The 14,617-nt window shown below is 40.7% G+C and overlaps 1 protein-coding gene across 1 annotated transcript in view; it reads right to left on the reverse strand.

The window, feature by feature from the left end:
- PEPD (peptidase D) overlaps positions 1-14,617 on the reverse strand; it is a 221,878-nt gene that overhangs the window by 24,707 nt on the left and 182,554 nt on the right. Inside the window, exon 13 of the mRNA XM_006016614.2 lies at positions 1,336-1,520. Coding sequence (XP_006016676.1) covers positions 1,336-1,520 — 185 coding nt within the window. The remainder of the gene's footprint in view (positions 1-1,335; positions 1,521-14,617) is intronic.

A 14,617-nucleotide genomic window follows, 5' to 3' on the forward strand; every position in this document is an offset into this window, starting at 1 on the left:
GTGGTAAGGAGGCCAGAGGGAAAAAACAAAAAGAAGCAGGGACTCTAGGTAGAGCCTGCGTCAACCAGCAGAGAGCTCTTAGAGCTTACAGCACATGTGGCGCTCCTAGCAGGAGCTGCAGTAACATGTGGAGCTGAGAGCTCACTGCACATGTGGCACAAAGCCAAGGGGGAGTGAGACCATGCTGCTGCACCATTCCTGGATCTATCCCTGCTGTTGTGTTAGCACCCCTTTACTCCTCTCCCTTTCATTGACAGCAATGCCTCCAGCTGCCCAGCCTAACTCTGTCCGCAGCTTGTAGCCATGTGTCTCTATTTCCACCTCTATCTCAGGCAATTTTTTTTCTTTCCTCCTCTCTATTTTCTTACTCCAACAATCTTCTCTTTCTCCCCACCAGCATGTTGCCTGGACCTAGCAAGCCACATTACAACTGTCACCCTAACTATGCTGTGCTCCTTTGTCCCTCCTTCCAGCTTGTTTTCTTTTTCAAGAGTACAGGTTTCCCTCGCTTTATGCGGGTTCTGTATGTACAAAAGTACTCTTATGCAATGACCCTTTTTATACCAAAAATCTGTTATATGCGAGGTAAATTCACTCTTATGCAATTGGTGTAGTGGAAGCCCACAGTCAGCTGCTTTGTGTGGTGCATTGTGGGAGTGATGCGCACCAAAATATAGTCTCCTGTGTGGATCTGTGCTCGTCACTTGTTGTCTGCGACACGTGTTTCTGTAGTTGCCGTCCCCATTATAGTAACATACACCCCCACCCTGTGCTTGCGTGTACTGTCTGCTGTTGGTGAGTACCAGAATTATCTTGTAAAAGTGGTAGAAATGGGTCTGGGGCTCAGTACAGTTGAAGTATCCCTAGCTATTACATTGTAAGGTGGGTTCCCTTTATGCAAATTCGAGTTATGTGCCATTTTCCAGGAACGCATGTACAGTATAAAGCGAGAAAACCTGTGTAAGTTTTGAGGCAGGAAATTACCTGATGTGTTTGTACACACACAGGCCAACCCATTGCAGATGCTACTCCTACATAAATAAATGGAGAAAATGGACCATCTAAAAACAAGAGAACACTAGCTTATTCAACTCATCCAAACATTATGAATAGTAAGAATCCCTGCCCGCTCACATCAGCATGCGTATGAGCAATTTGTTTATTAATTGACATAGTCATTTCATTTGAGAACACTGCATGGAAACCCACATCAGAAAATAAATAAATGCAGATCAGTTCATACACTGAAAAGATTCAAATGACTGTGACACTAAGATGCCTATTTCATTTTGAAGGGTTAAACTGCAAAGCAATCAGGAATGTACTAGCACTAACCTCTGGGTAGCCTCCAACATCATGCACATCAATTCCAAGTAGATGTCCAAGCCCGTGTGGCATAAATATTGCACCCAGATGAACCTTCACCATGTCATCTACATTGCCTTGCAGAATGCCAATTTTAGTCAGTTCCTCCAGATGGACTCTGTCAGCCAGACGGTGCATATCAGGCCAGGCGACCCCTTAGAGAGCAGAAACAAGTCGCTGAGTTAACTGTTGTTAACAGAGTTAAATGTTTTTTAAGAAAACATTCAGAAAAGAATAAGAAATATGTATATACCTACTGCCCTTTGCTCACTGAATAAACAAAACTGTGGACAGAGCATTCAAGCACAAAAATACTTCAAGTTGAAATGAACTTTACGTGGACATGAAAAAATGGCAGCCTGTGAACAAGAAAATGAGTGCAATATTCTGGAACCGAGACTTGAATAAAATAACCTTGTCTGTTGAAGTGTATGCATTTATGCACGAATGTTAATACGCCTGTGAGTTTTCAGAAGGACCATCTCTGGGTAACACACACCTACTCAACTTGCAATGCTGCATATAAAATATTAATATGCCTATCATTGCCTAATGGTGAACATGCCCAGTTAAGACATTCAAAACAGCTGCCACTTTTTCTATGTACGTACAAGATTTACAGCTTGTCCCTTTTTAGCAAAAATGTTTTCCAAAAATTAACGGTTCCCTTGTTCTTTTCCCCTGCAAATGGGCTGTGTAAATCTGAAGTCCTCCAGTACTAAAACAGTATTACAAAATACTGCTGGTAACTATAAATAGACTGCCAGGACACATTACATTTCTATTATTTTTGTATGCTGTACTGTTTGACAAACTACGGGGGGGGGGGGGGGGGGGGGCAAGGGTCTGAGTCATCATCAGGAAAGCAGCTGCAGAACTAAGACAACTAGGGCTAAGGTGCAGTAAAGAATATTTTCCTTGTTCAAATCTGGCACAATTATACACAAATCAGCAATGTTTAAGTCCAAAAAAACCCACCAACTTTTGTTTGCTTTACCTCTGTGGAACACAGCTTTGGGGTCTTGTTCACATTAATGTCATGTTATAATTACAGTAGCACTATTTGCTAAATGTACTGGAATTTCCAAGTGTGAAATACATCAGTCCCACAGCAGGGCTCCAATAAAGCTCAGGCTCATTGCACATCTCTAGAATAAAGGTCACAAGCAGAATACAGAGCAGTGGTGAACATGTCTGCAGCCATTGGATCGGTTCACTATTACAAACTGCTCAGACATGAATCAATACATCTCAAAGTTTCCAATGACATGAACTGCTCAGCTGATTCACTGACCCAACTTAGGTGACACACCAGCTTTTGTGATGAGTGCCTTGTTTTTAGACCTGTGTATGTAGGTAAAAATGCACCTTAAAACATGGCTGTATATTTGAATCTCTCCATTCACAACATGTTTCTGATTTTCTCTCTTTTAAAATGAATATTTTTCCAATAAGAATAAATACAATTAAATACAAGCATAAATACAATTAAAATTGCTTCTCTTTCTAGTGCTAACTTTAAATTACCAGTGTTTAAGATCTTTCTTCAGGAGTTGTGTTCTTTTGGGTGTGTTACACTGCAACGCTCAATTCTTTAAGTTGCTCTGGGGTTATTTCATGGTCACTTTATAACAGATTCCACTTCTATTCCATGCTAAACCGCACCACTGTTACCCTCAGATTAGCGCACGGGGTCTGTTTTTCTCTTTACATTGAAACTATAGGAGTATTGGCTTCCTATGTGTAACTCCCAATTTGGCTTCCATGCCAACCACTCAACTGAAACTACTCTTACCAAAGGTAAGACTAATGACTTCTCCTCAGCTAAAATCCTAGGACAAACAAACACTTCAGTCTTCTGTCCTCCTCAACTCTAACTGCTGCCTAAAATGATCCACTGTGTTCATTTTTTGAAATCATTTGGCCCCTTGGCTCCCATGTCTCTGTCCTCTCTTGGCTCTCCTCCTATGCCTTTTATTGCTCATTCAGTTTGCCCTTCAGTGGTCCCTACTCATCCACCCTACAAAGAGCTCCGTGCTTGGTCCCTTTCCCTTCTTCTGCTTTAACTGTGGATAATTTCATACACACATTCAGCTGCCATCTCCATACAGACAGTGTATTGATCTACCTTCTATTCCAGATCCATTTCCCCCTGCCCAAACTAAAATGGCAGGCCCGTTTTTCTCTGACATCCAGTCATTAGCTAAAGCTCAACAAGACTAAAACAGACTACTTAAATCTTTCTGTTCCCATCTCTCCTCTTGTTCATTATTGATGAGAATGTCTCACTCAATCAAATTCATAGCTTAGGAGTTGTATTTGACTTGGACCCAGATTCAAGCCTTCTTGAAAGTCTAGGTCTAAGTCCCCCAGATTTCTTGCAGTCCTGCAGTGCATCCTTGCCCTCCATCCATAATGCTGAAACTGTAATCTAGTCTCTTGTTATCTCATGTCTCTTACTTCAGTGTTTCTAAGGCCTTGACAACTGAAATCTCAACTCATTCATATTGATTCATAAAGCTGTTTGACTGCTTTGACCTTATCAGTCCCTCTTCGTACCTCTCCTCTACCTCCCCCTTCTCTATCACATCAAATGTGCTATATAACCTACACCCCTATACTTACCCTCACTTTCAAGGTGCCACACAGCCTGGTCCCTGCCTGATGGGTATAAGTTGACTAAATTTCTCACTTATAAAATATTTGATGTTAAGAAGCCATGATCTTGTGAAAACAAGGCAAGTAGAAATCTCTCTCATATAAGTGTACTAAATATCATGCAAACCTGAGTCCTAATCTCAGTTTCTTTCCTCAGCAGATATAACCTCTTAAATCAAGCTATGACTGTGTCTTGGTGAGGTGGCTAAGCAACTACAAGAATCAAAGTAACATCATTTCAAAGTGATACAGAAAGTTCTAGTGCTAATATGAAATGCGAAATAAAGTTTAATACAGTGAACCACCTTTATTTAAGCCAAATTAAAAAGTGTTTTTCTGTTTAGCTCCAAGTCCAAGCGTTTAGCTCCAAGTCGCATCTGAGCCTTATGAGATGCGTTCTGGACCCCCTTTTTTGGTGAGAATGAATTTCATTGTTTATTTCCCTTAGGAATTCTTGGTATTTTATGTTCATCCTTATTTCTCACAAGTATATACTCTTAATTTGTATTCCTGTAACTAGAGATGGAAGACAACCAAAGCTTCAAACCTGAATGCTCCTTAAAGAAAAGATAAAGTTGGATGGACACTGCAGCAGCCTTTGAGAGAGGCGCCAAAGCAATCATAGTATTCAGAACTGAGAGTGAAAAAACAAAAAAGAACGTGAACCATTCCTGACTGCCCCAACCAATTTTGTGTTAGTTTTGTCACATGAGAGAAACATTACAGATTCAGTTCTCTGAGTCATACTCTTATAGCTATAAACAGTACTTGCAAAGCACTGGATATAGGAAAATCTAAGTACTGCCAAAGGCACAGTTTTAAATGCTACATGCATAATTTTGCCAGCAGATAAGTAGTAAAATATAAATGTTCAAAAAACGTGAAGACGAGTGGGTTTGCTTGTTCACGTAGGCTCTATTTGCCATTATGGTGCTTGTCCTTTCTATTTTGTTTGATACACCTGAAGCCCCTGTTTGATGCTGTTGCCTGAAAAGTCATAATATAAAATCTATGTTTCATGTTGTAAAATATTTTAAATTATTTTAATAAAGTGGTTATTTTATCCATTAAATATCTATTTTCTTGAGAGACAGGAAAGTTTTAAGACCTTTGCTGTCTATTGCACAGCATAACCTATGCATGAATTACTGGCGTAGTAAGGTCAAATACTAGTATTTTTGAGCCAACGGGAGACACGACTAAGTAGAATGAACTTGCTGCTCTTGGATAAAAAAAATGCTGAAGTCACCGTCTTGCTAGATATGAACTGATTGTCATGCTGGAGATAAGCTTTGCTAATATGGTGCAAACAGATTTTTTTTAAACAGGAATTTGATAAAGGATAGTGGATCTATTTTTAAGTTCTTCTTAGCATTAATTTTGTTGAAACACCTGAGCATGCAGTCTACTCAAGGAAGAAGGCAAAAGTACAAATTCAAGCCTGAGAGAATAGAAATGCATGTATAAGTTTGTACTTCTAGATTATGATAAACACTGAAAACATGCATTCCACAAAGGCATGTGAATGCAGATATAACTGTTCAGTCAAAATAGGATTATATTTGTTTCTTTATAATATCATCATCTGTACAAATCTGGGCTTCTGAGTGACTAGCTAACATATGGGTCCTTACAATACTTTTTGTTAATGAGCAGATACACCTGAAGCCCCTGGCCTTCATGTACAGAAGCTGTCAACTCTTCCTGTTACATACGCACTCTTGCCTGTAACCTTTTTTCACATTACAGCGGTATGACAACAGGCTAGGGGAAGGGCCAGCAACCTACAGCCTGTGAAACCATTCAATCTGGCTAAGGAGCAGAGATCATTTCTGGCAGTGTGGGCTTTGCGTGCATTGTGCTGTGGCCAGGCAGTGGGCCACTTCACCCTTGCCACCTCATGGCTGGGCAATGGGAAAAGTGATGGCACTGGCGGCCGGAAATTAGTGCCAGCCCACTGTGGACCCAAGCTAGGTTATTCCAGCCTGCTTCTCAAAAATACTGCTGACCCTTCGTCTAGGGGAATGGACAGACATACATTTTAGCTGCTTTAAAAGTGGAGGGGAAATTGCTTCTTGGGAGCATTCATCAGGTGTTATGACCTCTGTATGACCTTGCAGTTATTCAAGCGAGTTAAATCACCCCAGTTTTGACCCTTTTTGAAGCAGAGATACAGTTGGAGCGGTTTTACTGCTCCTGTATTGCCACAGGATGATGCAGATGAAACAGCTGGAGATATATGCATCTCGCAACATTTAGAAAAGCAGGGAGACATCTACATTCTGCTCAGATAGATCCTGGGAAATTTTGAACTAAGAAATATCCCTAAATTAAAAATAAATAAAAGGTGCCTCTCCAATTTGCAGTAGCTGTGGAGCTCTCTAACTGCTTCTGTATGTGGCTCAGGGACATTCAGTCCAACTAGGTAAATACTCAGGTGTAACAAAACCCCAAAGGAGAACGAAAAACTTCTGGATAGAAAATCATTCACCAAAGCTATTTGATGTTCATGCAGCTCAATTGTTCTGATTAACTGTTGTCATGGTAGACAGCTTTCTGAAATGCTCTGAACTGCCAAACGTATAATTTTCTAAAGCAAAAAAACAAAGGCAGTGTTTTTTTAACTATATACAAGAAGAGCCTACCACAATACTTACACTTATTAGTGGAAATATAATAGTGAAATAACTGTTGATTATATTGCAATACTATGTTATATTAGCTTTACACTCACCAGTCACTCACTAAAACATTTAACTGATTTTTATTATTCAGAGCTATTATTTTTCAGCTGGTGAGAAGTATATAGTCATTGCCAACATGCTTTTTTGTGTAGAAAGATTAGTTCAATTATTATCTTTAAACCAATTTATAAGCTAATTATACCCCACTGACAGATTGGGTTTAAAAAGCTAGATTGGGTGTCCTTGGACTTTGAAAGCTAGTACCAAGAGAAGTCTGCACTCAGGAAAATCTGCTGATGATGTGTCTGCTCCATTCTTCATTTACTGCCAAACGAGATACTGCGTAATGCAGGTCAGTGAACCAATGACTGAGCTCCTCACTATAGTCCAGTTACCAAGGCTCATTAAATTCTGATTGGTTTGCTGCCATCCAGGATGTGCATTGGCAAGAGGCCAGGATAGAAAACACCTTTTTACAGTGAACCATGTTATCGTATTATGGTGAAACACGCAATAGAACTATAAAAGAGCTTTAAAGAGGCACACTGAATGGCATAATAATGACCAGACTGGTAACAGTGTGAGACAGGACATGAATAGAAAAAAAGATTTTTTGAGGCAGCTACTATGCTGACAGTATAACGCACTTGTATGCGAGTGAGTTAGAAGGTGTTTAAAAATGGCATAATCAGTAGAATTAACACATCTAACCCCTCCCCCAGTATAATATATTTTAAAAAAAAACAACTTATGGCAATAACCTGAAATTCAATATTGTGTTTAAATGTTATAGTGACAGGTGCAAATAGACAAAATAAATAGTCTGAGCTTTTTGAAAATTATTTATAATTCTCCATTTCCCAAACTCATTAGTAATCTTGTTATTCACTTGAATTTTGGAAAGCTTAAAGGAGGGATTCCCAAAGTGTGCCTGCAGGCCAAATACAGCCCGCAAGCCACTCTGATAAGGCCAACTATCCAAGACTGCCCCTTTGACCAGCCTTGAGGACCAAAACTTTGAGAACCGTGGTTTCAAAACATTATATGAAGAGGCCACTGACTTGGGGTGAAAAAAAATTGGGGGTCAGGGAAAGGAAAACATTGAATTTAATGCAACTGGAAATAAGATAAAATCCCTAACATTTCATGAGACATATTTTGCAAGTGACAGTTCTAAAAGGCAGGATCCCTGTTACTCTTCTTAAAGGAGGACCGCAGAAAAATACTACACTAGAGTTGTTCTTAAGCCACTGTTCCTTTACTTATCTGTTCATTCAAGTAATTTGAGGTTATTCCCAGATGCTTATAGCCTGGTATAACTTGTAATGAAGGTACAGTAGCACACACAAATAATTTGTGATTAGTGTTTGATGATTAGTCACTTCTTGCTGAAAAGCTTTCTCCACAGGACTCCAACAGCAATTTTTTTGGCTGCTAGTTATGCTATTTTGTAGTTATACTATGATAATCACTAAACCACAAATGGTTTAAGTTTTGGGAGGGTTTTTGCACAGTGCAACTGTCACAATACTTACAAAAATACTGTGGTAAAGTTATGCCAATTTCTCTCCAAACTGCATTAAGGCTGGGCAATATTTAATTTCTAAGCATATGCAAACAAAGGCAAAAGGTCCAACAGCCCAGTAGTGTCACTAAAATGCAGACAAACTATGCAATCCTGGTCTCGGTTAGGGAATCCTGGAACATGCCAAGACATGCCAGACACATAACAAACACAGCAGACATGAAAGCCAAAAGGTCCCTAAAAATGCTTGCCATATCCACTTTGAAAGTTTATACAGGATGATTATGCTCATTACAAGAAGGAAAACTGTCATAATCTAAATTTGTATAGCTCCCTCCTAGCCCGCCAGCAACTATTTTTATATTCAGTTTTCTAGCTAAGGAGTGCCATACTTGATCAGACCAAGGGTCCTCCTAGCCTAGTATCCTGTCTCCATCAGTGGTAGGAATGGATGCTGTACAGGGACAGCACTGAATCATATATCTGGAGTGATCTATTCCCTGTTCATTACCATCCCTGGTATCCATCATCACTGGCTTGGAGATACCAGAGGAAAAATCTCCTATTAAAACTATTAAACAAAATAGTTGATCTATCGTGCACAAATCTGTCTAGTCCCTTTTTGAACCTGGCTGTACTATCTGCCTCTACGGCCTCCTGTTAAAGTGAGTTCCAGAATTTAAATACTAAAAAAGAACTTTCTTCTGTTTTAAATCTTCTCTTCATTTTAGTGGGTGCCCTCTAATTTTACTATTTTGAAACTTGGTGAATAACAGTCCCTTAGTTACTTTGTCCATGCTCTCCACGAATTTTTAGTTATCTATTATATCTCCCCTCAGCTTTCTCCTTTCCATACTAAAGAACCCTCTTGGTATGGCAACTGCTCCATACTCCTGATCATTTTGGTTGTCCTTCTCTGTACTTTTTCTAATTCTACTACATCTTTTTTGCAATGTGGAGACTAGAACTGTACAGCGGCATGAAGGGATCTCCATTTTGTTTTCAATTCCCTTCTTAATGATATCCAATGTCTTATGGTCTTTTTGGTTGCCATTGCACATTGAGTGGATGTTTGTAGAGAACTTTTTACAATGACTTCAAATTCTCTTTGCTCAGTCATAATAGCTAGTTTGGAACCCAGCATTGTGGATGTATAGTCGAGGTTATTTATCCCCCCAAGTGCATTACTTTACACTTACTGACATTGAAGTTCATCTGCCAATTCTTTTGCCCACTCACTCACCTTGGTCAGATATTTCTGCAGCTCTTCTCTGTCAGATTGGGATTTGATTACCCAAAACAATTTAGTATCATCTGCAAGATTGGCTATTTCATCATGTATGCCATTTCCAGGTCAATAATGAAAATGTTGAACAAAACTGGGCCCAGGACAGGTCTCTGTGGGGCCCTACTTTTGACCTCCCTCTACGCTGAAAAGTGACCATTTAGATGTATCCTTTATTTCTTATCTTTTAACCACCTCTCATTCAAAAAATAAACCATCCCTCCAACCCTGTGGCAACTCAATTTTTTTTAAAGTCTTTGGTGAGGAACCTTGTCAAAAGCTTTTTGAAAATCCAAATAAATCACATCACATGGATCCCCCTTGGGTTCCCAGATGATAATAAATTACAATAATCACCTAAAAATCAGCAATAAATAGATATTTATATACTTAAACTTAAGCACATGAATTCGCTCAAGCATCATGTTGCTCTATCTATAGCATCATGTTGTTCTATCGACCTTAAAGACCAGAATGGCTTTTTTTCTGAAGCTCCCTGTTCTGTAGATTTGGTAACGCTTTGTGTTAGTTTTGTGCCTGATGCTGCAGCAGTCACTGTATATATGGGTCAACTTCGGTGTATTAGTTACATACAACAGAAAGAACAGTGCCCAGAGGGGTTTGCAGTGCAAGACTCGATCTGAAATCTTGCATTGCAACAGATTATTTCTTCCACTGAGGGACTGAAGGATCGGCTGAATTTGACAGAAAACACTGCTCTTTTCTTCCACCTCCTCATATAACCTAATTCTGGAAAATTAGGCTGTGTAATTAATGCCATTTTTACATCAGAACAATAGGACCTGTATTCATTCACAAACTTTTAATGATTTTAAAAATCCTTTAAATTACCCATTCACTATTTACTGTCACTTGCTCTGAAACCTTATAGCATCATCTGCCTCCTACTTCTCCAGCTCCCCTTCCTTGGCAAAGAGTTTATACTACTGAACAGTAATAATTGAAGTTACAATATCAGGCTCCAACACCTTTCATGGGTCACTCACAGAAAAAACTGGCACTTCTGGTGATCAGAGGGCTACTAGTTTAAGAATACTGTATTAATGCTATCCTACCAGCAGGGAGAGAGAGAGAGAGACAACTCACCAGGGAACAGACTATATCAGGGCTGTCCAACTTCTAAGTGGTCAGGGGATGCACACCACATGGACTGCACAAGTGGGGGCTGACAGCCCCATGAGGCCACAGACTGAAAGGCCCACCCCCCACCCCTTTCAACATGCCCCAGAACCCCACATCACCCTAATCGTCCCAGTCACAGGTTCCCCCACTGCATTGCACCTTTCAGGTACCCGGGGCCATGGGCTTCCCTAGTGCTATGGACTGAGTTGTGCTGTACTCCCCCCCGCCACTCCTTGGGCAGGGAAGGGGAAGTCAGAGGGGAAGGGAGCCCAGAAACCCTGGCTGGAAGCTGGTGGGCCACAATTTAACCTGAGGCAGCCTTGGACTATATATAGCTGCTTCTGTATGTGCCGTATTTACTTGAATATAGGATGACCCCCTCAATAATTAGATTCTGGATACAGAAAATTTATAATTTTGTTATAATTTTCCAGGTATAGAATTTAAGTGTTGGGGGGTTGTCTTGACTCCCTGCCCCACTGCTACAGCAGGGAAAGCAGTGGCTGGAAGGCGTTGGGTGGCCCCCTTCACCTCTGCTCACCCCCCCTTTCTCTCCCCTGCAGCCTTCCTGCTCCCCTGCCCCCTTCCACCTCACAGCCTCTGTCCCTCCCCCCACTCCCTACCTCTGCCCTCCTACTCCCCGCATTCTCTGCCTCTTCCCTACCAACTCCCCAGTCTCTGCCTCTTCCCCTCTTCCCCCGCAGACACTGCTCAGGCTGCTCTGTCCCAGAGCATAGTATATGGAAACTCATTCCTTGCCCAGCCATGCAGTGGTGTCAGTGCTACTGATTGGCGAGGAGGCAATGCAGCAGTGTGGATGCGGATGACTGGGCAGGCAGGGGTGGGAGTTTATGTGCTCCCTGATTGGGAGAGACACCAGCCCAAGCTCGAGCAAAGCTGCGAACCTGAGAACAAGGGGGAGGGAAGGGGGTGGGTGGCAGAAACTGCAGAGGAGAAGTGAGGGGAGGGAGCTGTAGTGTGTCTCACTCAGGCCCCAACCCTGACTCGGGGCCAGAGTCAGAGCTACTGCAGCCACCTGCACCTCCCCATGCAAATATAAGATGAGGGGTTTTTTCCTCCATGTTTATTGGGGGTGGAGGGAAACCTTGTCTTACATTCAAGTAAATATGCTATTGACAAAACGCACATTCCATGAGTTTTTAACCCAATAGCACAGTCCAACATAGGCAGATGTTGTCTTGTAATTTATTAGGATTCATAAATATCAGCACTAGTTATAATATGCCCTGAAGGCACTGATTCTTTAGGAGAATCAATACAAAATCCTCAATTTAAGTTGTTAATGTTCTAGGTCTAAGAAATATTCTCTTGTTTGAAATATCACAGCGGACTACCGTTTTGCACACCTTCACAAGGATATATGAAAATCTGATCTGGAATAATTCTGTATTGATAACACTATGACTTCCCAGCTCCTCTGCATGGCTATTGTCAAAAGATCCAATTTAGGGCATGAAAAAACTATGGTGGTTCTTTAAAAAAAAACTTATTTAAAATAATGTCCTTAAATAGCACAACTAAAACATGCTAGCATGCACATATAATGTGGTGCAATTCTGGACTATCCAAAATATAAGTTAATTAATATAATTAGGAAAAAATGTATCAAGTAGTGAATGAGAGAAACATTAATAAGCGTAATTTGGAGAGAATAGCATTTATGAATAAGGAGGTTTACTAACCTAGGATATTTTTTGTGAATATAATTTGTTCCTTTATAGCAGAGTACATACAATGATAAACATGGTTCCACAAGAAAATATATAGTATATAAATATAATAATGAACTCTTGTGAAATATAGAGCCTCGTGCTTCAGGAGAAGAGTTTAATAAGCAATCTTTGACCCTGCAATTGCCAAATTTGCACATTCCCCAGAGTGAATGTGGTCAAGTTAATAACATGGAGAAAAAGCCATCAATAATATAATATGCTACATCAAATTCTGTAACTATTAATGCCTGCTAACAAGTCCTTAAACTATTTAGATTAAGTCCTGGTCTTATTACTATCTATACTGATAGATATAATTCTCCACTCTTCTCCTTTTGGAGCATACTTGAATTAAAAACAGACAAGAAAAAAGGAAACCGCATTGACACGTCAAAATTATCAAGTTGATTTTTACAGTAAAAAGCATTTTCTATACAGCTTTGTATAACACAGGGCTTACTGTTCACAAGAGCACTTAACAGCCTCCAGAGGGCCATAGGAATCACATGCCCTACTATTCGGTCACAAAACCCAGGCGAGAATCCACGTCCAACAAATATGACCTACACCCTTTCAGTTCCTTATCTCCACTTCAGACCTGAGCTTCTAAGCAGGGAGGAAGCTAAGTGGACTAAGAAGGGGAAGTGATTGCAGGGAAAGGAAGGGGAGAGGTATTTTGTTGAGTCATTATTGAGAAAAATATTGCCTGGAATATGTGTGTCCTGCCAGTTAAACAGTTTTTAAAGAACTGCTTTCTTGAAATTAGTAGTACCAAGTGATTTCTGAATGTGTCAACAAGGCTCCAAGCATCTGCTCTAAAGCTTTCAGATAAGGGCACACTATAGCATGGACTGCTGCATGAAAGATGTGGTGAGACAGGAAAGAAGGGTGGGAGTGGAAGATAAAATTCTACTCAGTTGGGTACATGCTTGCCCCTACACATCTTCCCCTCCGGACAAGAAACTTTGCAGGAAGCCCAGCCTCCTCTAACACACTCTAGACAACCTGGAACCCAGGAAGGCAGTTGCAGAGATGAGCCAACCAGATACTCCCAGCCAGCTGGAACAGCTACAGCAATGACCAATGCACCACATGAACACGCTCTGGCTTCAAGGCTTTCCATCAGAGATCCTTTAGTGGGCAAACCCCCTCTGGGTGAAAGAACCTTTCATAAGTTTAGTTAATGAGATCCATATAGTTCCAACTGAGATCTCAAGGAGCCCTTTCCAACTGAATCTTTAAAAAAAGCTATCTAAAATGAGATAGTAAACATCCAACATGTGGAACTCCTTGCCACATCCAACACAATTGGGGTCCAAGATGAAGTAGAGCCACTGGACATTTTTTTAGAAAGGATACAGTGGGATTCTCCAGATGCCCCAGGCAGGCACTCCTGCGCACCCAGGATGGGCCCCTCAGGCCCTGGAAGCACCTTCCCAGCTTTCCCCTCTTAGAGAAATGCACCCCTGGGAATCTCCATGGTGTGTCCCTGTAAGCAGGGGACACACTACCCATTGTCCTGCCCACTGATCAACCTGGCACAACTAATCCACTTCATGTGGTGATGTCTATTTATAGCCTGTGTCTTAATCTCAGCTTCCCTTCATATCCACCTTTTCCTTCTACTTTGTTCTCCATCCAGCTTTGCCCATCTTAAGTAAACTCACCTTAAAATAATAAAAACTGAGATGACCTTTGATGTCATCACACTGATCACTCTTCTGCTCTGTTACACCCTTTACTTTTCCCCTATTTTCATTTTGTCTTTTTTGGTTGCAAGTTCTTCAGGGCAGAGACTGTCTACTACTTTGTGACTGTACGGAGCCTAGCACAAGGGAGCCCCATTCTTGTTCCATCTTTAGGCACTACTATAATACATAGGATTAATAATTAAAGTTGATTCGGGGCCTTCATGGGGTTACATATTTTGAATGCAGTGTTTTGCCTTCTGAAAGAATGAATGTGCCCACATTGTCTGTTCAGGAATTACACAGCAGTCATATTGCCTATGACAATTTGAAATGAAAAGATAATCCCTTTCAGCCATGAAAAAGGGCTCGAGAATCAAGTGAATGGACCTTCAGCTCTTGAGGTCACATGGAGCTTTCTTGAAAGATTATATAAGGTCAAAGTACTAAATAAATTCCCTGACCTAGAGTGAAAATCTCAGTACCTATTTTTTACTGAAGGTCTAATTGTGAGAGGCATTCCTTTCAAGACATTC

This window comes from Alligator sinensis, unplaced genomic scaffold (genome assembly GCF_000455745.1).
Source record: "Alligator sinensis unplaced genomic scaffold, ASM45574v1 scaffold170_1, whole genome shotgun sequence".
NCBI lineage: Eukaryota > Metazoa > Chordata > Crocodylia > Alligatoridae > Alligator > Alligator sinensis.